The sequence below is a fragment of the Apiospora phragmitis genome (genome assembly GCF_038363925.1).
Source record: "Apiospora phragmitis strain CBS 135458 chromosome Unknown utg000005l:1.0-4161743.0:1.0-4166827.0, whole genome shotgun sequence".
In the NCBI taxonomy this organism is placed as follows: Eukaryota; Fungi; Ascomycota; class Sordariomycetes; order Amphisphaeriales; family Apiosporaceae; genus Apiospora; species Apiospora phragmitis.
The window spans coordinates 3,404,665-3,430,083 of NW_027117403.1; the positions used below are offsets into that span (position 1 = coordinate 3,404,665).

The 25,419-nt window shown below is 37.2% G+C and overlaps 3 protein-coding genes across 3 annotated transcripts; 2 read left to right on the forward strand and 1 right to left on the reverse strand.

Moving 5' to 3' along the window:
- Positions 1-3,265: 3,265 nt before the first annotated feature.
- PG994_005052 (uncharacterized protein) lies at positions 3,266-3,727 on the forward strand (the record flags this gene model as incomplete). The annotated part of the gene is made up of 1 exon (XM_066856461.1): positions 3,266-3,727. One exon carries the CDS (start codon positions 3,266-3,268, stop codon positions 3,725-3,727), a length of 462 nt encoding a protein of 153 aa, XP_066718628.1.
- A 17,393-nt stretch (positions 3,728-21,120) lies between these two features.
- PG994_005053 (uncharacterized protein) lies at positions 21,121-22,400 on the forward strand (the record flags this gene model as incomplete). Its single annotated transcript, XM_066856462.1, has 3 exons — positions 21,121-21,155; positions 21,418-21,967; positions 22,173-22,400. 3 exons carry the CDS (start codon positions 21,121-21,123, stop codon positions 22,398-22,400), a joined length of 813 nt encoding a protein of 270 aa, XP_066718629.1.
- Positions 22,401-22,843: 443 nt separating this feature from the next.
- PG994_005054 (uncharacterized protein) lies at positions 22,844-24,594 on the reverse strand (the record flags this gene model as incomplete). Its single annotated transcript, XM_066856463.1, has 2 exons — positions 22,844-23,464; positions 23,518-24,594. The coding sequence occupies 2 exons, from the start codon at positions 24,592-24,594 to the stop codon at positions 22,844-22,846; spliced, it is 1,698 nt and encodes a 565-aa protein (XP_066718630.1).
- Positions 24,595-25,419: the final 825 nt, after the last annotated feature.

The following is a 25,419-nucleotide window of genomic DNA, read 5'->3' on the forward strand; positions in this document are numbered from 1 at the left end:
AGGCTCGTGTCTTACTAGACAAGAAGCCAATATGCCCTCAAGAACTGGCTTGATCAGACTCGACACTGTGTAACTTGAACATTTTGGCAAACGAGTTCGAGTCCATCTGCCCCTGGAAAGCTCTGCTCTGGTTCCGAGCCACCAGGTTTCCGAACGTCTGGTCAACGCCAGCTTGGGCCTCCCCCACGATCCCCTGCATTGCCACCGACTGATCTGTCTGCAAGTCACCGAACTTCTGAATTGTCCGCCTAGCCTGGGTTGCATGTAAGGCAGCCTCGCAAGTGTCTTGCAATGTCGCGATCCTATCCAGCCCGGACTGTACATCCTCTATGTTCAGCCGTTTCATGCCATCTTCAGACAAGAAGGGGTCCTCCCACTGCGCGGCGTCTTGGGATAGCTTCGCGACCAAGGCGGATAATGCCTCCTCTTGCTTACCGAAGCGCATGATTCTGTTAAATAATTGTCAGTATTGTTTGAGTAAGGTAAGGTAAGGCGCCTTTTGGACTTACAAGGTGATCGTTGATACGGCCACAGTGATCGTGTCTCGGCAACTGCTCAATTGGCGATTCAACCAGGCTATCTCCGAGTCGTGGAGGTTCACGATGAACCTGTCTCTCTTGCCAAGGCTCGAGTTTGTACAATGGCTAGTGTACCCGGTGATCGCACCTGTGAACGTGTCGCACAGCTTCCGTGTAGAATCCAGGGTCTGGTGGAGATTGATTTCTCTCAGCACTGAGCCGAGTTGAGGTGATGTGCTCCAGTCCGTGTTCAGGGTGTGGGTGAGTGTGCCCAGAACATCTTCCGTCCCCGAGAGGAGCAATTTGGACTCGAGAATGGTGTTCGGTGCCTCAGCCAAGCGGTCAATGATCTTGCGAGTGGCTTTGGCGCTCTGTACCGCGAGTCCCGCGGTCGCGATGGTGCTGGCCGTGACGCTCAAAATATCCATTTTGCTCAGTAGCAACTTGAAGCAGCCGTGGTTAGGAATATATGGGGAAGGAGGGGTTCACGAAGTTTCCGAGAGCGGCCACCCACCAGGTCGTAACCAGCGGTTAAATCATATCACCAACACGTGACTTCAACCTCCCAAGATGCCTGCGTGCGAATAGCGTCGAGGCCTCTCTTAGGATCTTGGGAATCATCCTTGAGCTGGAGAATTGCAAGTTCATTGTGTTTTGAAAGTATCTTATGTGCATCTGTAACGTGGCTTTTTAGTCTCCCGATTAGCAATAGCAGATGCGCCCATAGCGAAGGCAGTGAACAGTTGCGGGCCGGAATACCTGTTAGCGCTGAACAGTAAGGAGTACCTGATGCGCGCGATCGAGGCCCAGGGCGGCCCCTGGGACGAAGCAGTAGAACATTTGGAGGAGTACCTTGAGGTGGCCGACCGCGTACTAGACCCGGAGGATGTGCGTTTTGATAAATTCAAGGTTTTTGGGGGGAGTTGTACCTCCAGAGAAGGCTGTACGGCAGGGCGGAACCGCTGTTCAAGGGACTGGATCTGGGCTGCAGCATCCCACCACACTCCAGTGGATCGATTACCTGGCGTTTTGCTGGAAAGGCCTGGGTAGGACTGACGATGCATATAGACTCCGTCTCTTCTTCTACTGTTCACATAACCGTGCGGATCCGACGGAGCGCAGCGACAACGCAAGGTTGTCCTTAGAGGAACTTGATATCTGGCCAGGCGACCGCAAAGAAGACCTATTAATTGACCATACAAGCGAGGCAGACTTGGATGGGCTGGGCTTGGAGTGAACGAAGTCGAAGCAGGCCTTTTATGCGCGACATCCGGATTCTATTACTCGGTCTTCTGAAAGCCAGCTTGGGGTGCGGCGAAGTGACGGGCCCTTTATCAGTGATACGGTTAGGGCTGGTCTCTCTGACTTCAACCGAGGCTGCTGGTAACTTATTCGTTTGCAGACGATGAGATAGCTGTTGACTTGACACAATACAATTTGACTTCCCGGGTGACAGTTTTATTACGCCCGGGATTGGTACGCATGTTTTATATTTGCTTTAGTATCCTGCTTTCACTTCGAACCCCTGAGTTTACCATCGAGTCAATGCTTACTGCGGCAACGCGAGGAAGGAGGCAAGAAAAAACGAGTGCTGCACCACCAAGATATCATTAATACAGGAGAAATGGTTCATGTAAATCCAGACAGTGATGTTCTATCTTACGTGTACGTAGTTGGCACTTGAAAAGACACTTTCACGATCTAAAGCAGTGTACCTAAGGGAGGCCGAGTATGCCTTCCACCTACTGCACGTAGGCTACAGGAAGGACTAATGGAATGTCCCATTAAGAATGCCGTTGTTACCTTTCTAGCAAGAAGATGTAAGGGGAAAGAGAGAAAAAAAAACAGGTGTGTCGTGGCATTAGTGGTTAACATGCTATCGCTAAGTCTTTTTGTTTTGCATGGGTTAGATTTAAACTCAGAGCCTCTTGTAACAGGTTATCGAAGCCAAATCACCCACCGAGAGAAGCGCCTGCACCCACTACACCAATCGGCCACCTGTTTGTTAAACGACAAGGCATCAATTTCGATATCTAACCTGCCCCCTCGGGGCGTTGGCCGTCCCCCACCGCCTCCCCCTATTTGCGTACCCAAAGCTGCAATCGGTGCTTGCCTTGTAATAAGATTAATATGTATTGATGGATACTTAAGTATCTATGTGAGATCAATAACATGGAGGAAGGAGGAGGTTAGGTGATACCTGCTTGTCCCTAGATCTTCTAATGGAGTATACTTTCTGCGAGACACATGCATATCAACACGTACATGTCATGACGTGGGCACACGACTCCGTAGCTGCACTGATTCAGGCGGCTGGCGTCAGACCTGGGGTCGTTTTTATGGGTGGAAGCCATTGCCGTTCCTGGCGGAAGCTTTGTACCTGAAGCTGGAATCCAGGAGCCCCTTGCTTCCTGCTGCGTCTGGTACTAGGCCTTGACCAATCAACGTGGTGCCTGTAACTCAATTAGGAAACTCTCAGTTACTGGTCAAGCTTAATGCTAGAATACGTGGCTGTGGTGGCTCTGCACCTATCGATAATTCTGGCCTGAAATCTGTTCATTTTCCCGAAGCCGATGCTATTCGATTTCCAAGACCATCTTCGTTACTGGGCCCAAGTAACCATCAACTATTCCAATCACACTTCTGCATTTCATCACACTCCTACCCTTCTTACAATGCCGCAACCTTCTCTGTGGCAGTTATGGAAGTTAGCCTTCCCATTTCTGGGATGGAGATCCATCTTGACTATGACCCCCGAGTCGCGCGCCGCTTTATCCGCCCCTACAACCGCTTTGAAGCGACTAACTGTCGCCTGGCTCTTGTTCGCACCAGTGGTTACGCTCGTTCTGTCCGTCTATTTCCCCGATGCGGTGCACACCTTCAACACGGTAACTTCCCTTTTCGGTATGTACTATACGACGGCGAGCTTTGAACGGGACGCGCTGGAGAGGACTGTGCATCAGGAAAACCAGGAAATCCGGTCTGTCGCAGAGGAGCTGTGTGATGCGGGACTTTACACCTGTTGGTGGGACCTACTAAACATGATCGAGGAAGATTCTACCCTGATGCCTGCGACGGCGGACAAGAAAACTGCACTGCTGCACATGAGAAAAGCCCAGCAAGCCTATGCTGGAATGCTTAGAGAAATGCACAAGTCTCGATTCAAGTCTACGAAGTCTACGAAACCCGACGTGAGCCTTACCGTCTAGGGAGATGGGTCCATTGCGAGCCAACTTCAGTCGAACACCATACGTGAAACATCCCTCCTTCGACACAGTCACGACGTGATCGCACCGTCAATACCATTTCGAACCTAGAGCGACCCCCCTTCACGGAAGCTGCCAGACGAGGTGCACACTCTTGCAGACCATACAGCCAGATACCTACAGCGGCCATGGCTACAGAGTCCAATTTACTCTGTCTACTCTGTCCACAATCATCACAGCGAGCCACTAGGAAACCAGGGCGGGGGTAACATGCTAGAACCGAGCATTTTGTTGCACGACCAGAGGGAAAGCAGAGCAAGAACAGTTAACCAAGGTACATATTACGAACAGCAAGAGAATCGAAGAGGAAAAAAGGAGGTGGTGTATACACCCCGGACCCATGCATCCTGATGCTTTCAGCCCGCACTCTATCTGTGCTATCCAAAAGAGAAGTTATACACCGACTATGTAAATTTTGGCTTAAACCGACTATGTATTGTCGACAGCTGTCAGGGGCTGCCATGCATGATCCTCAGGCTACACCGCGCTTGCCATTCTTTGGGACCTAGAATAGTGTGTTTCTCTTGCATGTGTGTTCGTTTGCCGAGAGGTAGGGAGTACTTGCCCCTGTACAGCCTGCAGTATGTGCCGCTGAGCCACCTAAACCGGACTGGCGTGAGCTAAACAGCCACCTCTGGGTTTCGTGGTACGTACGGGACAAGCCACGTGTTTTGTACCTCTTTTGCATTACCTAATACTTGACCTCAATTCCTAAATCTGAGCCTTCAGCCTCCTTCCAAACAGCAAGATCGCAACGGACCACATGCGTTGATCCTACCATGGCCGAAACGTCACATTGTTACTGCGCAATCTGCGGCGGGCCCCTCGACAAATTTGCCTCCTACGAGGCTGCGTATGGCAATCAACATATTGACTGGATCAAGCGGGTATGGGTAGTTGCTCGGATATTTCCCAACGATGTACAGTCTCAAGTCGTCTTATCCGGGCATGGGAAGTACTGCGGCGAAAACGAGTGGCTTGGCCCAATTGATCGCCAGGCCAATCACTTGAATACACATCCATTGTATCGGTACAACGACCAGCATATTGCGTTTCCCTTTCATTGCCCATGTTATACCCTCCTTGTGGATACTCAGTTTGGCGATAGGGATATCTCCCAGGCGGACATGAACTCATTATACGCGACAATGCGGAATTTGACTGCTTATTCCGCTGCTCATTTGGTGTTAGACTACGGCTTTGGCGGGGAGGATCCGCGGAAGGCATACTGGACCTATCGTGACGGCCAGGACTGGTTTCTAGCAGACCCGAGCAGGAATGTGGCTGCAGAGGCTTACTTAAGAAGCATCCTGTCGCCCACCGGGCTTACGCGTGGGGCTTCCCTCGGGGCCCTCGGTACAAGGATCGTGCATGATCCTTTTGCGAAGTTGCCGTCGGAGATACTCCACATAATTATCTCGGATATGGACCTCACGGATATTATAAGGGTATATATTTATTATATTATTACGTTAAAAAAGGCTTCTTATTACGTAATTATTAAAAATAATTTTAAAAATAATTTATAAATGTATAAGTTATAATATATAAATTATTTAAGTAAACTAATAATAATTACTCGCTTTTAAAGATAATGAAATTAAACTAACTTTTTTTTAAAAAAAAAAATTTAAAACCTTTTATTTATTTTTTATTAATAGTATAAATATTATTTTAACTTTCTTTATATATTATTTAATAATAATAAAAATAATAACTTTATTAAGGTTATTAAAACAGCTAGATATCTATATTACTCTAAAAGGGGTACCACGTACCTACGCGTACGAACCCCTTTCTTGTTTTATAAAAAGGGGTATAAGATGCCCCTCGTAACTAGTAAAAGATAAACATAAATAATAAAATATAACGATATAACCTCGATTAAACTTAAAACTAATACGTACGTACGAAAGCTTATTTAATATTAATTAATAATTACTCGTAGCGATTATAAATTAATAAGAGTAAAGAGACGGTTTTACGCCCCTACCGACGTAAGGGTAACCGTGCTAAAGAACCCCGAGAATTTCCGCCCGTTAAAAATTCGAAGGAAGAGCCGAACTAAATTAACCGTACGAGGAGGAACCCTTTTTCCCGAGTATATATTATAAAGAAGAGACTAGGTTCCGAATTATATGCGAAACTAGCTAGGCTATATATAATTATATATTTAAATAACTTTATTATACTATTTATAAAAAAATAACCTTTATTAAAATAAAATTAATTACGGTCGGCGAATCGAGATCGAACTTAAAAATATCGAACTTAAATAAATTAACGACCTTAAACTAGAATTATTTACGTATAAAAAAGTTTTTTAAAATATCGGGATTTTTTTTTAATAATTTAAAAAAAAACGTTAACTGTTGGAACAGCAGGAACTAAGGTTTTCCATATTACTCTAAAAGGGGTGCCACGTGCCTACGCGCACGAACCCCTTTCCTGTTTTTATTAAGAGGGGCATATGATGCCCCTCGTAGCTCGTACTGAAGATAGACATGAACAACAGAATATAACGATTGAACCCCGATTGAACCCGGAACCTGTACGTACGTACGAAAGCCCATTCAATATTAACCTCGTTTTTTAAAAACTCGAACTTTTAAATATACTCTTCGAAAAAATAATACCCGAACTATTTATATTAAATAGGCTCTCGTACGTACGGTGGTTCCGGTTTTAATCGAGGTTTAATCGTTCTTATTTTATTATTTATTTCTATCTTTAGTACGAACTACGAGGGGTATTATATACCCCTTTTAATAAAGTAAAAAAGGGTTCGTACGCGCAGGTACATAGCATCCTTTTTAAAATAATATAAAAAACCTTAGTTCTTATTATTCTAATACTAATAATTTTTATTTTAATAATAGAATTAAGTAGCTCCCTTTTTTAAAACGAATCTTCCCTTTATAAAGGTCTCGTACGGATGGGTTACGCTAATCCGGTATTCGGTACCTACTTAAGCTATATAAGTAATATTATACCTTTTTAATATTAATTTAATTAAGTAATAGGTCCCTTTATAATAATAGTAATAAAGAAAGTTATTATATATTAACGTATATTATTTCCCTTTATAAATCGAAAAGAATAGTTTAGAAATAATAATAATAATAAAAGTAGTAATAGTAATAAAGGCGCCGTTATATATCGCGATACGTTATACCTCATTTAAGGGAAAGTATATCTCTTTTTTTCCTCTTTTTTTACTCGCCGTATAAGTCTAGTTTTTTAATGTACACTTCTACGCGTACGGATAACTTATTAATTAATACTAGCTATTCGAAGGCTTTATTTAGAGATTTCTTAGTGAAGGCGTTTATAAGGTTATTTTGGCCGTCGACTTCATAAATCTCTAAAATCTCCCTTTTTTTATACGATTCTCGGAGCGATATAATATCGATTATTAATCTTTTTTCGTTCGTTGTTCCTAATTTAATTAAGTATTTATAAAATAATCTCGAGTTTATATAAAGGATTATTAATACTTTTTAAAATTCGAGGCTTTATATAATTCTTTTTAACGTAATATTAAGTACGATACCGTTACCGATATTAGAAATTATACCGTATAGTTCGTTAGTTAATACGCTTCGAGTAATTCTTTTATATTTCGTCGAGCTTTAATAAATAATATTACTTTAAATTTCGAATTAGTTCCTTGTACAGCTAAATATAACGAACGCTATCTAAGTTCCAAAAGAAACCTAGTAAGACGTACTGGGGTTTATGTTAATAATATGAGAAAGTATTTGAACGTGCGATAGAAGTCGCTTTTATCGATATAATAGGTAATAACTTATAGGAACGAATAGTAATTAAAGTGCGTAAGTTTAAGAGTATTTATAATAGTTTTATTAAAGCTGTTTACTTTATTAATAAATTAAAATTAATATTTAAATTAATTATTAAAATAAAAGGTGTTTATATAAAATATATAGGGAACGTCCGTTATTATATATTTAATTTCTTCCCTTATTAATCGATTAAATTATTTAGCTCACGGTAATCCCGTTATTAGCTTACGGTAATCTATTCCTTAGATTACGGTGATCTATTCTAGTGGCTTATTTAAGGGCGTCGTAATCCCGTCGCTTCTAGCTTACTTACTAAAGCGGTGGTCTAGTCGCTCCTCGTTTCGTGGCTCCTTCCTGGCTGCTTTCCTAGGTCGGGTCTATTCTTTCGTTATTTAGGATATTTTCGTAATTATATTTACGCGTTTTTATAATATAAGGGAGCTTATATTAATATAATTAATAGTATAGTCGGTAGTTATAATATCGTAGCCTAGTCGGGGTATAATAGTTCCGTTCTAGCGGGTAGGGTTTTAGCCGTATGGTTAGGTCGGGTTATAATACTATCTTCTTTTTTTTAACCGTTTTATTTTTAAAATATTAATTTTATAAATATTTTAATTATTTATATTATTAGGTTATAATAGGTTTCCCTTTTTTATTATTTTTTATTATAATATTTATTTATTATAATTAGTCGTGTTAAAAAATTTCGGTTTAAGAAAACTATTGCGTATTTAGCTCTTATTATTAACGTAAAATCTATGGGTAACTTAATCAGTATACCTTATACTCATTATTTTCGTTAAAACCTGGTTTATTGTATAAACGAGAAATCGTTTCGTTATTTAGAGTATATTTGGGTTAGTTACTCTTATAATAGTACCTTTATTATGTCGGCTTTAACGAAATTAGTTACTTAATAAAAGAAGCTAGAGGTAGAAAAATCGGATATAAAGGAGATTTTATTCTTTTTATAAACGTAATTATTTACTGCTTTAAATCGTTTAGCCCGTTTTTGTCGTATAAAAAAAGTCGTGATAAAAAAGCGTTCGGAAACGTTTCGTCGGGGAATATAAGAGCTAAATAAAGAAGATAATATTTCCTTCTCGATTATTAATTAAAAAAACTTTATTTTTAATAACCTGCGTTTTTTAAGTATTTTTAAGGATATTAATTAATTATTTTTTAGTTTAATAAGTTTCTCCGATTTTAGGCCGTCGGTCCCCGGGGGGAAGCTTTTTTTTAAACTTTTAAAGTTTTTCCGCGGCGTTTACCAAGTATTTTTTAAGTTTTTAAGTATTATTTTTTAATAAGTAGCCTTTTTATTAAACGAGGTATTAAAAGTTTCGTTCTTTTTTTTTTTTATTAATAATTTCGTCGATTTTGTACTTATATTAATTTATTTCGATTTTTAGTTATATATCGATTAGGGTTTCCTCGGCCGTTGGCTCGAGTAATAAAATATAAAATATAAGGTATATCCGTATTATTTTAAGTAGTAATAATTAGTAATTAGTTTTTAAAATAACTTTTATAATTTTAAATAGTTTTGTTTTTTTAAAGTCTAATTTATCGCTTAATCGTTTTATTTTAATATTTCGTTATAAGAGGTAGACTTTTTCTCCTTTTTTAAAGATTAGTCCTTTTAATCTTATTTAATCGGCGTATCCTTTTATTTATTATTAAAAGAAGGTAAGGTTTTGTTATAATATAATTTGGAGTTTTTTTAATTTTTTGATTTAAATGGTTACGATTAATATTAGCTTTTTTTTATAAGTTTTTTAATAATTTCTAAATTATATTTATAATTTATTTAAAATAATAATATGCGTATAGCTTCGTTATTTGCGTTATTATAAACGAATTAAGTTATTAGTAATAATTATATTTAATTATTTTATTTGTAATTAATATAGCAACGTAAGTATTGCTTTAAGGTTTAGTTTATCCGCTCGGTTTATTTATTTGGTTAAAGGTAATAAGCTATAGATAATTTATATTTAACGCCGAGTTATGTTATTAGGGATTTTTAGAACTTGGCGGTAAATAACTTATTTCTATTAGAAATAATTATTTCGGGTAACCCGTACTAGTTAATAATTATTCGGAGGAACGTATATATTAAGTTATTAATATCGCTTAATTCTTTGTACGGTAGGAAGTAGGTATATTTCGTGAGTTTATTCGTAATTATTAAGATATTGTTATAATTAGTCTTAATTAGGGGTTTCTTTAATAGGGGTAGCTTGATAATAAAGTTAAATATAATAGTTTTTTATACTTTATTTGGCGGTAGGATCGGTTATAATTTTCCGTATGGTCGGTACTTAGCGGCTTTAGCTTTATTATAGAGGTCGTACTTATTAATTACTTTGGCCACGATCGGCTTGAGGTTTTTACGGTCGAATTATTTAGTAATCCTTCTTTAGGTTTTAAATATTCCTTGGTGTCCGTGTATAGGGTGCTCGTAGAATTATCGGATAAAATCTTCGCGGTATTATTTAGGGATATAGATCTTGTTTTAGTAAAAAACGAGACCGTTATAGTTTTCGAAATAGTCCTTAAAGTAATTTACAGGGTTAAGGTCTTAACTAAGTTATTAGAACTTAATAACTTATTTGTTATTATATTAAACGTAGTTCGTAACGTTTAATTATTTTAAGGGTACGAGATTATTATTTTAATCGTAAGTGAGAATTGTTCGCGTTTCGGACGGAACCTTCTCTTAGTGGTCTGGTCGTTGGTTTAGTGCGTTGGCGCGACCGTTCTCGTTACCCTTTTAATAGATAATGGTGAGGTTAAATTTTAAAAGGAATTTAAACTATCGTATTTATTATTTATTTAGTTTTTTAATAGTAATGAACGTTATAAGGTTTTTATAATTAATATAGATTTTAATTAATTTTATTATTTCGTTAAGGTAGTATCTCTATTTTTCGTAAGTTTTAATAATAGTTATTAATTTTTTATTATAAATCTAGTAATTAAGCTTTGGTTTATTAAGCTTTTTCGAAAAAAATACGACGGGGTACGACTTTCCGTTATTATTTCGTTAATTTAATTATCTTCCGATCGTATAGTTTAATACGTCGGTTTCGATTTTAAAGGGTTTAGACGGGTTTGTTACGCGAAGTATTAGTTCGTTAAAGATTCTTTCTTTAATATTATAAAAGGCCTTATCTTTTTTCTCTGTTTATTAGAATAGTTCGTCCTTTTTTGTTAGGTTCGTTAGGGGTGTCGTTATTTTATTAAATCCGGGGATAAAAATCCGGTAATAATTAACTAGTTTTAAGAAGGATTTAATTTTTATAATGTTTATAGGCGTAGGCTATTCTTTAATTATTAAGATTTTTAAAGGTTTTATTCAGATTTCGCTTAAGGATATTACGTATTTTATGAAAGTAACGGATCGTTGGTAGAATTCGCTCTTTTTAAGTTAATTAGTAGGTTAGTGTCCTGTAGCTTTTGGAGTATTAATTTTATATACTTTCGGTATTATTTATTGTTCTCGGAGTAAATAAAGATGTCGTTAAGGTATATTATAACGAATTTATCGAGGTATTTTTATAAAACGTAGTTAATTATAAATTAAAAGCTAGTTAATATATTAATTAAATTAAACGGTATAACTTAATATTCGAAATAGCCGTACTTAGTTCGGAACATAGTTTTCTACTTTTTTTTTTTTTAATTCAGATTAAGTTATATATATTAAGGAGGTCGAGTACTATAAAGATTTTAACGTGTAGCAGTTTATTCCGTAAATCGCCGATTAAAAATAAAGGGTATCGGTTTTTAATAGTGATTTCGTTAAGTTTCTAATAATCGATATATATATACTATTTAGGTTTTCCGTCCTTACTTTTTTTTAGAACGAAGAAAATAAGGAAACCTATTAGTAATATAAATAGTTAGATAACTCTTTTCTCGAGGTTTTTTATAATATACTCTTTTAGGGCTTATTTATACTTTTAATTAAGTTTATATATAAATATAAATAAAGGTTCTTTCCTATTTTTAAAAAGTATTTTATAATTTTACCGTATATAAAACGGTAAGCTTATTTCTAGTTTTTTATTAAAAAATGTTTCGAATTACCGGTATTTTTTTAATATAATCGTTATAATGTTCGGCTTCAGCTTTTTAATAATAATATATACTTTAAAAACTTTAAGTTTATTAAAAGGTCGCTTTTTAAACCGTTACCTATCGATTAAACCTTTTTTTAATATATCTTATTAAAATTAGCCTATTTTTTAATTAATTTTAAAATTATTTACCCGTAATTAGGGTATTTTTAAAATTATATCGTATTTTATAACGTCCGTAATATTATACGTGATTCGTTTATAGCGTCCTTTAATATCGATTAGAAGGTTCGCGACTTCTTTCTATATTTCTTTATTGTTATAAGTTATAAATCCTTTATTAATAGTTTTAAATCGGTATAAGGCGTTTTTTTCTTATTATTCGAGTTTAAAATAATTAATAATTCGTAGTGAAATATAGTTTCTTTACGCTTCGCTATTAAGTAACGCTTTAATATAAACTCTTTTTACGCTTAGTATCAGTATAATATACTTATGGATGGCTCGATTATCCGTTATTTAGTATAAAGACCTATCTTGGTCCGCCTATTATTATCCTTTTATAATAAGCGGCGTCTATTTCTTGAACGCTACGTTTATAGGTTATTAATAATATTTTACGATCGATCTTTATATCGTTACCGTTATTCTTTCCGTTCCTTATAAGGCGCTTCTTAGTATATTAATAGGGGTGTTTTTATACTCTTTTTTATATAAAGTATTATCCTTAATACTTGAGGTTCGGGTTTTTCCGATAATTCGAAGGTTTATTAAGTTCGCGGTAATTTATAAACGCTTTATAAATTCTTTAATATAATAAGGGAGTTTTTTTATTAAGTATATATTTATACGTTTTAAAAATATTAAGCGTTTTTTTTTAAACGTTTATAAGCTTACGATTTTTTTTAAGTGTATTTAAAGTATTAGTTCTTAAAATACTCCCTTTAATCTCGTCCTTTTAAATAATATTATTATAATTACCGTAAATCTTTTTATATTAATAGGTATACGCGTTATCCGTTTAAAATCGATATTCGAATTTTTTTAATAATATAATCCGGGTATGGTTACGTAATAGGTTGCTTACCGATCTTTCGGGGAAATTATTTGTATTCGAACTTCTTTGCGAGGTATTCTATATAAGCGTTATATATACACGAGATTTATAAGAGTGTAAAATATCCTTTATAAATAAGCAAGATTTATAAATTATTCTTTATTATATAATTATTATAAATTCTTTAATTAAAACCGGCCGTAATAAGTATTTAATGTAAGTATTTCGAATCGGGGTAAAGAATACTAAAAATAGTTAACCACCCGTTGGTTTTAAAGTCTCTAATTTTAACGATTTCGTTTATTAACTCGTTTATTAATATATTTATTAAACGTTCGTAATTTATTAATTATTTTAATTAGTTTATAATATTATTTATTAAATTATTATTTTCGTTATAAAGAAAAGGTTATTTATTTTATATTATCGCAACGCTTGGGCTATAGTCCTCCTCGCTTTTCAAAGCTTTACAAAATTATCTGATACTTTCTTTATCTATTAAATAAGAAGTATACTTATCGTTATAATAAACTATTTAAAATAAACTATTATATCTAATAATAACGTTATTATTTTTAATAATTATTATAAAAGTATTTTTTATTTTAATAACGTTAATATATTAACTTTTTAAAACTTATTAAAAATCTTTCTTTAATATTTAATATTTTTAAATATAATATCCTAGTTTTTAATAATTATAATAAATATTATACAGCTTTTTATCCTATTTATTATATTTAATAATATCGAAGTTTATAAGTTTATTATAATAATTATACGCCGTAATATTTTTAAGCGGTATATAATTATATTAATATAATCGCTTTATATTAACTTAGATTCGATTAATTTACCGCTAAGGTCCGCCCTATTTTTCGCGGCGTCGCTCGTATATATAAATATCGATTTTAATAATAAATTCTATATATAAAAAGAAATTATTAAAAGTATTAAGCCGGCTAAATTTATTTTTAATATCGTTTTTTAATTCTTAATAATATATTATAATTTTTATAACTTTAGTATAGTTTAGTCGAGTTATAATACGCCGGAATTCGGCTATATAAAAAGCGGCTAATCCTTTTTATTTAAAGGTTTCAAGTTCTCTCTCCGCCTATCGCTTTTCGTCGGGGTCTTAAAAAAGTAATTTAAGGGCTTATTCGAAACCGTCGTAACTTTTAAAAATACGTTATACCTTTATACGGTATAGCTTAACTTATTAATTGTTTTTTATAAGTTCGTTTAAATAAGGTTTAAACTAAGCGAATACTTTATTTTTAAAAAACGAGGTAATATAAATAACTCGTTAAATAAAGTTTTAGAACGTTTTTTTATAAAATTATTAATAAGTTTTAATTTAAATAAAAAAGTTTCGGAAGTTTTCGCTTATTCCGTTAAAAAAGGTTAGCGTATTAATCTTTATACTCTTTTTTAATACGATAGGGGTTTAGATAATATTAATAATTATACGGAGGAAACGTACTTTTTCGCGTAGCTTATTAATATTATAAGGTATTTATTTTAAGGTGCCCTTAATTAGGAGCTCGTTACGCTCTTTTTCGAGTTTAATGTAATAATATTAATAATTAGCGTTTTTTTATTCGAATTTTTTAATTCGTTTAACTAGCGTTTATTGTATAGGCTCGTCGTTATTATCGTTATTATTAATATTTATAGCAAGGTCCCGTTAAGAAGTATTGAAAGTGGCGATAAGAGTCTTTCCTTATTAAATAATATTATTAAGGCTAAATATAAATATAGTTTTTATAATATTATTATTTAAAGGTTTAAATAATAACTTATAAAAATAAGAGTAATTAAAATATAATAAACGTTATTTAAGTTTTAAAAGAAACTTAATAAAACGTATTAAGATTTATATTAATAATATAAAAAAGTATTTAAACGTATAATAAAAGTCGTTTTTATTAATATAATAAGTAATAATTTATAAAAATAAATAATAATTAAAGTATATAAGTTTAAAAATATTTATAATAATTTCGTTAAAATTATTTATTTTATTAATAAATTAAAATTAATATTTAAATTAATTATTAAAATAAAAAGTATTTATATAAAATATATAAAAAATATTTATTATTATATATTTAATTTCTTCCTTTATTAATTAGTTAAATTATTTAGTTTATAATAATCCCGTTATTAATTTATAATAATCTATTCTTTAAATTACGGTAATTTATTTTAATAGCTTACTTAAAGGCGTCATAATCCCGTCGCTCCTAGCTTACTTATTAAAGCGGTAGTCTAGTCGCTCCTCGTCCCGTAGCTCCTTCCTAGCTACTTTCTCAGGTCGGGTCTATCCTTTCGCTATTTAGGATATCCTCGTAATTATATTTATACGCTTTTATAATATAAGGGAGCTTATATTAATATGGCTAGTAGTGCGGTCGGTAGCTATAACGTCGTAGCTTAGTCGGGGTATGGTAGTTCCGTTCCGGCGGGTGGGGTCTTGGCCGCATGGTTAGGTCGGGTTGTAACACTAAACTTTTAGCCTAAGATAACTAAGTATCCGAGCTAAGACGTTAAGTTTTTATTATTTGCGAAGGAACCGTCGGTAAAGATATATATCTTCGTACGGTGAAGATTTAGCGGGATATATTTTAGGCCGCGTGTCGGATTCTAGATCTATTAATTAATCCGTATGTTTAGGTTTTTAATATCCTTATTCCCTAGGGTCTATACTTGAGCGGCGGCAGATAGGTCGTACGCTGGGAGACGTACTGCTAGCCTCTATCGATAATTTTCGAGTCGATAAGTTTTAATTAGTTAGCCTGTCCTTTTTATTTAAAAAAGATATCGTATAATTTTAATCGAATCTTATTTCCGTTAAACTCGATCGGCGTGTTTTCGGTTAAAATGCTTTTTAGCTTTGTACGGAATTATTCCTTTATTAGCTTTTTTTCCTCTTTTAAAAAAAAGGGGCTATAACGAAGCTAAATATATTATCGGTTTATATTATTATAATATCGAAAATATCCGGTTTTTTCGTAAAAAATAAGCGTTATATATTAATACGGTTATTTTTAAATTTTATACGTAATAATTATAATAAGCTAGCTGACGGTGCTACGGTCACCCCATACAACGGCGACCCTAAAAACTAATAATAATACTACATAATAATAATACGAATAATTTAATTAAAAATTAATACAAAATCTTAAAAATACCGTTTCAGTCACGAAACGCTTTTATAACATTTTTAATCTTAAATTCAGAGTTAGATTTAATTATAACGGCTTCCGGCGCTAACGATAAAGGAGTAATAGCCTAAGGTTTCGATGTAACGCTATTTATTTCCCTTTTAACTATTATAGCATCTCGTATACGCGTAAACTTCTAGTTAGGGTTAGGTATTACTCTTTTCCTTTTTTTACCTCTTTTTTTCTCTAAATTACCTTTTAAAACTGACTTTTCGTGCTTTAATTAGCCGATCTAGCCGTTTAAAATATCTAGACTCTTCTAGAGCTTCCGGAATAAAACTTAGCGCGTCGCGCTATCGAAAATAGTATCATTACTACTAAGCGTATCCGCTAACTTTTTAATTTAACGGCTGGTCGTAAGTATTAACGCTATAGAGGAGAATTATTTATCGGAAACGTCGGGAGGAGGCTTAGATAGTCCTGCTTCTGCCTGGTTTTTTATCCTCTAATTCCGGTTATTAAAGGGCTTATTAATATCGCGAGGGAATATATTAGTTACGGCCTAGCTACCAGCTATTATATACGGCCGAAAAGCAAACCTTTTAATTAGCTCGTAATACCGGAAGAAGTCCCTTTTTTTTATATTTATATTATTAAGCGCTATATAGTATAGGGTTATTTTCCGGTGGTAAGTATCTTTTAGTATATTAAAGGGATCAAGATCTAGGGGTTATAATAAATACGACGAGTGTGCCGGAAAAAAGAGAAGCTATATTTTATACTTTAAATACGTTATAATAAAGTCCTCGTTTACGTAGCTAACGTAACTATTTAAAATAATAAGCCGCCATTAGTCCTTATTTTTAAGCTTTATATAAAGGATAAAGACTTTATTTAGCTATACCAGGGCTAGCTCCTTATTAGTCTAGCCTTTAGGGGATGCCGTAAAGACTTAATCCTCTATAGCATCCGTTAGCGAGTCCTCCTCTTCTAGAAACTATTACTACTAGACCCATTAACCCTTAAATATAATAAGAGGAGGCAAGGCTCGGCCTAAAGTGTTATTATATTCGACCATAGAAGCCTATTTTCGGTTAAAGGAGTCTATAACTAATATTCTCTTTATTCTAACAAGTTTAATAATTATTATATTCGTTCTATAGCCGAGCTGGTTACCGATCTTATCGACATTAAACCGAAACTCCGGAAGGATCGATTTTAGAATAGGATTATTAAGCCGCTCGAAAAACTCGATAATTTTTTCTACGGAAGTTACGTTAAGCCTTAAGAAATCCATCCTTTTAAAAAGAGTAGCACCGATAAATAGATAACGAGTAATAAATCTTTTAACCTAGTGCTTACCGAGTATTATATTAATCTCGTTAGCTTAAAAGATCCGTTAAGCGAATATCCGGAAAATAATATACGCCAGTAAGCAGCCTAGATTATATTGCGCAAAGTACTAAGTCATTATTTAATATTATTATATACTTAGAAATATTAATTCCTTACTCGGGATTACTTTTCGGCTAGGTGGTTTATTAATTAATAGCTTTATTTATAGCAGATTCGGCAGGTTTTTTATTCGAACTTCCGGTTTTTATACGATAATCTTGGTTAGAAGGTGCCGGCGGGTTACTGGATCCTTTCCTATCTTAGTAGTCGGCTATTATATGGTAATTTATTACGGTAGGTTAGTTAGTTTCTTTTTATATACTTATTTATAAACCGTTTATTAGTTAAGTATATATTTATAGCTAAGTTTTAATATAGTTCCTCCGTTAAATGTTATTCCGATAATATTTAATTTATTAATATACTTAATAATACGCGAAGGTTTAAAAATAACGTTTTATATATTAATTTTTAATTAATAAGGGCCGGTATAAGCTCCGGAACTTTTAAGTAAGCTCGTACGATTAAGGTATAAAGAGCGATCTCTTTTTTAAATCTTTTTTTAAAAGCTCGTTATATAAATTAAAGCTTATTTAATAAGATTTTTAAAACTTTAATAAATTATTTCTCGGCGTTTTTACTTTTTACTTATACAAAAGAGGTTATTATTTAATTCGTAAAATATTATATATAATTTATTATCGTATTAAAATACGAGTTTATAGAGTAGTATATCTCGTTTTATTTCTTTTTAAGTTTAATATAATTAAAATAGAATACTTCCGCACAGCCGGGAAAAAATATCCGGGAAGATCGCATAATATTAATCCATTAATATATCTAGCCGTCGGTATGTTTTAATAAATATCTATACTTTATTATAAAAAATATCGTACGGTTTACCGGTATAGTTTTTTTTTTTTATACTTTTAAAAAAATAATAACTTTATTCTAATCGATTTTACCGTTATAAATAACTCGACTTAAAAGGATATCGTACTTTATAATATACGCTAAACTAAATAATCGTACGGTCTAGTCCGGCGGTACCGAAATTAAGGAAAAAAAAAGGACGATATCTTACGACGCTTAAATACTTATAAATCTAAGGTTAAACGTCGGGCCTAAAGTATCCCGTAATATTACGAACGATTACTCCGTATAAAGACCGGGTGTTTTTCGTTTAGGCGGCGGTTATTCGATTACCTATTTTTAGGAAGCGTATAAAACGTTCTTTTTTTAAGTTTCTAAAGTCGGTTCTGCCGGTCGGTTTTATTAATATGCGGGAGTAGCCGGTAATACTAGGCTTACGAGCTTAGTTTTAAAGGATTCGTTTATTAATATATTGACTCCGTATTTTTTAAAATAATTAAAAAGCTTTTTTTAAAACGTATAATTAATTTAATCGAATTAATACTTAATTTATTTATAAAATTTTATAATAAAAAACTTTTAAAAAGAGGTTATTTTTATTTTTAATATATAATATTTTAAAAAGTATTATATAAAATATATCGTAAATAGTTTAGGTATTATTTTTTTAAAAAATATATTTAAAGGTTCGAGTTTTTAAAAAACGCGGTTAACGTTTTTTTTTTTAAACTATTAAAAAATCCCGGTATTTTAAAAAACTTCTTTATACGTAAATAATTCGGGGTCTAAGGTCGTCCGTTTATTTTAACTCGGTATGTCTGGGCTCGGTCTCGATTCGCCGACCGTAATTAATTCTATTTTAATAAGGGTTATCGTTTTATAAATCGTATAATAAGGTTATTTAAATATATAATAATATATAGCTTAATTAATTTAATATATAATTCGGAACTTAGTCTCCTCCTTATAATATATACTCGGAAAAGGGGTTCCTCCTCGTACGGTTAATTTAGTTCGGCTTTTTTTCTAAATTTTTAACGGGCGGAAATTCTCGGGGCTCTTTAATACAGTCGCCCTTATATTAATAAGGGCGTAAAACCGTCTCTTTACTCTTATTAATTTATAATCGCTACGAGTAATTACTAATTAGTATTAAATAAGCTTTCGTACGTACGTATAATAAGTTTTATTAATACTTTCGCTTAGGTTTTTAATTATTTATATCTATCTTCTCTCTATTAGCTACGAGGGGTATCGTATACCCCTCTTTATAAAATAGAAAGGGGTTCGTGCGCGTAGGTACGTGGCACCCTTTTTAAAGTAATATAGAAAACTTTAGTTCCTGCTGTTTTAATAATAAGTTTTAAATATTAACGAGTTTTTTTATAACCTCGTTTACGGCCACGTATTCGCTTTTTATAATCGATAATATTATATAATATTATAAAATTAATTTTTAAGTAATAAAGTATTTAGTTATAAAAATAATATAACTTATAACTAATTTTTTAATATTTTAATTATATTTATAACTTATATCGTATATTATTAATAAATTAAACGTATTAATTCGAATATATAAATAATTAAAAGATTTATTTAATTATTAATATAATAAGCTTTTATTTTTATTATTTTATAAAAGATAACCAAGTTTATTTATATACTTTAATTATATTAATATAAATTTAATGATATATTTTTATTAAGTATTTATAATAAATTAAGTATTTACTTACGTTATATTTATTAAAAATAATAATATACTTATTATTTAAGTATAAATATAATATTTTACGGTCTATTAAAATCTTTATCGCTTTACTTTAATTAAACGTTAACTTTATTAAAGCCTTATTAATATACTAGTTTTAATTAAACTTAATATAATTTATTATTATATCTTAACGAATTTTATTTCTTAAGAATTAATCGGCATTATTTAATTAATTAATAAATATATAAGCCTTAATATCCTTCGTTAATTATTTTAATCTCTTAATATTTAATTTTTAAAAAGGTTAATTATTAATAAGTTTAAGTATACGGCGTTATTATATTTTAAATATTAAAGACTTATATATATAATATAAGATATACCTAGTAAATAAATACGAAACTTAAAGCTTTAAACCCTCGCTTTTTAAAACTTACCACGTTAATCGAATGCTTATAAAAGTATATATTTATTATATTATTATATATAAAAAAGTCTCTTATTATATAATTATTAACAATAATTTTAAATACGGTCTATAAATATATAAGCTATAACATATAAACCTAAGTAGAGCCGTGACAAATATCTTAAGCTTCTCCACAGCATCGTAGGGGGTAAACTTTCAGCTCCGTAACGATCAGACGTTATGGAAAAGAATGTTGAAGACTCACATATTTCCCTTCTATTGCGAGCTAGAAGATCTCGATACCAACGACAACCTGCTGCAATTTCACGAGCTCAAAGCTATCTGCGTTTGGGCGCATTGGAGCACTTCCCCAGAAAGAGGTAAGCACACCCCCTTCCGTGGAATTACGAACCGACGCCGTATCTGGAAGGCCTGTCTACAGTTCAAGGAGCTGCACCGAATATACCTGGCCGACCCTCCGGCTCGAGATGATACCCATCCATCTCCTTCAGCGTTTCGCTCGGACAGTCTGGTCTACGGTCACATATGCCGTGTCGCCTGGCCGTACCCTCCAGAAAGGAAGGGGGCAAGGGAAACGTATTGGGCGCTGCTTAGTTCATGGAACGACCTTTTCAGAAGCAGCCATCTTATGAACGTGGAGTGGCATTCTGATGGCACTTTGTCGTCCCTGGGGGCTACCCCGTCTCTCAAAGACGCGAAGATATCCCCTTTTACTCGGTCACAAGCGGCGGAGATCCCGCTGGGGGATTGGATCCATCAAATCATCTTGCACATCCCAGCTTTCGACATACTTCGCCATGACGCGTCTTTCTACAGAATACTTCCCCGTGGTGTAACAGTAAGTCTCCACGCGATCTAATATGTGAAAGTTAGTGTCGCTAACATCGGATTTTTTATGGGTAATTCTGACTTCAGGAAAGGAGCTTACTTTCGGCGAGACAGCCACTAACCACAGCCTACGCCCTCTCGTCTCTTCCCGTGAAGAGGGTACGATAGTCGCGCTCTCGTGTCGGTTTGGTGTAAGTTCAATTTTCCAATGACACACGTAGCCGAAAGGCTTTCTAACACGAGGTAGCTTGTCTACGGTCATAAAGGGCCGCGTACTGCAGTGTCGTTGATGCTTTGCAGACGCCACACGACAGCGACATCATCGAGGAAAGGGGGCAAAGCGACAAGCACCAGGGCCAAGTTGAATTCGCAGGCTTAAGAAGTGATAATATGGCTCGATATTTGTGGAGAGCTGACTACAGGGAGCTGCTTGGGGGAACTCTCATTTGGGACTGCCCAGGCCTGCACCTAAACTTTCCCAGAGGACCTCCCGGTACCTGGGAATCGTCGAGGGACAACCCACAGCCTATAGCCATCGAGGCTCTGATCTGGGCCACGAAGGCTGAGAACTTCCGCCGGGTGAGACGTCTGTCGGTATGGTGCTCTAGAGGCCGGCCACCACACGCGTTCAGAATCGAGCTTGCTGGTGATGGGGTCTCAGGCGTTACCACACGTCAGACGATTGGGACGCCGTACGGTGGAGCTAAGGCGTTGACCGAAATCGACGTGGAAGGGGCCAGGGGAGAGTTCATCACCGAGATAGCCCTCTGGGTTGGAACGGGAGGCTTGAGTAGTCCAAATTGCAAGGCCATTAAAGTAAGTCTGTTGATGAAAACGGGGGGGCTGGAGACAGAAGCCGCTGGCAACACCCGGACCCGTTCAGCGCTGTCCAGTCGAGTGAGTGGTAGATCACGACTAGTTCCAGAGAGGTGAGTTGGGGAGAGCCTGTAGGCGATTACGACCATGTCATCCGAGCCCGCGCAGGTAAAGACTCGTCGGACTGGCCGCAACTTTTGGAAAGCCTGGCTGGAAGCATGTGAGTCACTCCCTTCTCTTCGATTTGATGTCCTGGGATGCCAAAGCTAGAGTCTGCTCGATGATGACCCGTCCCAAATCTGTCCCACTCATTCCCATTGTCACATGCTCCATATATATTCTACTGGGCACTAAGACCTGCTACAAGATCAACAAGGAACTCAACTCCATAGCTGGCTTGAGTATGGCCATTGGAATCATTGAGCTCAGGTGACTCGACGGGAGCTGCTACAGACGGGAACTTTTAATTCCCAGTCACACAGACTGGATCCCCTTTTGCCGGCTGGTTGATGTGTCGTTGAGTCTGAACTGAAATTCATCATGATCGACGACAGCTACGCCATTAATCCAACGACGACCATTATGCTTGGCCGTCTTGGCCATGACTTGGCTTCTTCCGGGCTGTTTGGGGCCCGACCTTGCGCGAAAAGAGAAGCACATGAAAAGCAGTACAAGCAACTGTATAACTTTGAACGATTTGGTAATTGTTATTCAATAACAGTGAAACTGTGCTTTTCTACCTGGGGGCTCAGTTGAACCTCCTTGTGTTCCCAGTCATACCGCACGCTGTGGAATTGGAAAAGGGGCGAAACATGAAAAGTGCGACAAGCGTTCTCACCATCAAGAACCAGAACACCCACTCTCACCCTCCCATAATCAGACAAACGGCAAGATGACATGACTGGCGTAATCGCCCCCGAAGTGCAGCTTGTGCGCCCCCTTGTTGTTGACCCACTCGCTGGTGCCGAAGTTGTTGACGGCCTTGTTCCGGCCGCTGACGACGACGCGCAGGGCCTCGCCGGCCTCGTACTCGACGCCCATGGCCCAGATGCCGATGTCGAGCTTGACCACGGTCCCCAAGGGCTGGATCTTCTCCTCGACCTGGTGCGGGTGGAAGGGCCAGTTGGGGTGCATCGACCGCTCCCAGTCGACGGCGCGGTGCGACGCCCGCAGGATGCCGCTGGGGCCCTTGTACAGGACCACCTCGGTCGACTGCTCGCGCGTGAACTCGTCAAAGGACTGGACCGGGATCCCCTTCCAGGGGATGTTGAGGTTCAGCATCGGCTTGCCCGAGGCGTCCAGCTTCTCGATCAGCACGTAGATGTCCATGTCGTCGGCGTCGTTGCACGACATGTAGAAGACGGCCTTGGGCATGCCGACGATCTGCGTCTTCTGCGGGAACGTGTACGTGAACGTGGCGGCGTCGTCGTCGCTCTCCGAGTTGTAGCTCACCAGCCCTTGCTGCGCTGGCGCGTCGAAGGCCAGCTTCTGCTCGGGCTGTAGGTACAGCTTCTTGTAGTCGGTGCGGGCCATGGGGAAGTCGTCTCGACCACGTTCTCGAGTGGGTCGCTCTTCCCGAACTTGAGCACGGCCATGCGGACTTTGGGGGTCTTCTCCCAGCCGTTATCCTCGCCCTTCAGAAAATGGTCGAAGAATTGCATCAGCTCCGTCTTGGCCTGCGGGTTGCCCCAGAGGTCGAACCACTCCTGCCAAGGGTGCCAGCGCAGCCACTTGTCGGGCGTGTCGACCTCGAGCCAGCCCCGGATGGCGCCCATGCCGTGCATCGTGTTGGTCCAGGTCCCCGTGATGTAGGTCGGGATGTTGATCTTCTTCATGTCCGGTCGCTTATCCTCCCACCACCAGTTGGACAGCGGGTGCTGCTTCCACATCTCCTGGAAGCTCTCCATGCCGTGGCGGCCCTTGAGCATGTACTTGACGATCAGCTTGTCGAACAGTTCGCCGGCGTAGATGCCGCCGCGGCCGAACTGCTCACGGTACAGGTCGCCGCAGCCCTCCCAGGGGGCGATGGCTTTCAGGCTCGGGGGCCGTAAGGCGGCGATGAACCACTGGATGATGGCCAGGTGAGAGTTGCCGGCCAGCCCTATGTTTCCGTTGCACCACGACTCCTTCGCGATGCCCTCGATGGTGTCGTATCCGTCTTCCGCCTCCTGGGTGCCCATCGTGGCCATGACGCCCTCCGAGTCGCCAGTACCCCTGGAGTCTACATTGACGACAGCATAGCCCTGAGGCACCCAATCCGCCGGATCAGGGGCTTCGAACTTCTCCAGACCACTGAGCGCCTCGTCTGGCACTCCCAGGTTCCAGGGCGTCATGAGCTGGAGCGACATCCGGCCGTTGAACTTCTTGCCAAAGGGACTCCAGCAGACGATCGCGGGGACTTTGGCGTCGGAGTTAGCTGGGCGGTAGATGTCCATGTAGAGCGTCTTGCCATCCCGCATCTTGAGGCTGAAATCATGGTCGACTTGGATGTCGCACGTCAACGCCTTGTAGCCGGAACCGTTCCACCCTGCTGGAAGCACTTCTGACCGTGGGTTGAGGGGCTGGTAACCCCCTTCGCCCGCCTTGGGCTCCCCAATTGGCACGACCGGGGGCTTGGTCAAGATCATGGTGCTGCTGCTCTGTTGGACTATCCCCTGAAAGTGTATCCTCTTGGGCGGGTGCTTGTTGGACGGTGTGAGGCGGCGTAGAGAAGGGGCGAGCAGTTTCGGAATGCCAGATGAAGAAGTACTGTGAATAATGAAGGCCATTGATTACCAGCAGCATAAACTGGAGCTATTATAGAACTCCATGCACATCGTCTTTCTCGTCGCGAAGGATCCCAATACCTGTCTCCCACGGGTCCCCCTCATTCCGGAATCACCAAATCGATGTCGGTTCACAGTGGGGCTCGGCGATGCGTTGCCCCCAAGCTCATTAGGGGTTGGTCATTGCGACTATCAATTCAAGTTTGCCTAACTGAACGTTCCGAGTTGTTTCGATTTGAAAGAGAGCTGGCATTGTAATACCTACATACAAGAAGAGTTGATAGAACAGTACCAAGAAAGAAAAACCGGTTGGTATAGTTGTCTCAATGGCAAGAAACAATTGGAATGGTCTGGCTTGCTGCGGGGTGGCGGGGTGGCGGGGATGATCTCCAGCACCTCCAACTGGGCCGGGGGGCACTGTTTCGGCAATGACCAGTAGCTTCCGACGGAACTGATAGAGTGTTGCCGGCAAACCCACTACCCCAGATTCCCTGAGGGGTACTACTCGATGCAGCCATCGCCCCACTGGACTTGATCTGCTGCATGCCTGGCCACTGTGGAATGGGCTTATCTATCAGGGACCTCCGACATCCGCGCGGCTTCAGAAGGGCCTTCGGGAAATGCCAATGGCGATTGCCTCGGCGGTCAATCGACTGAGGGAATGGAAGCTTGATATAAGATAGGCAT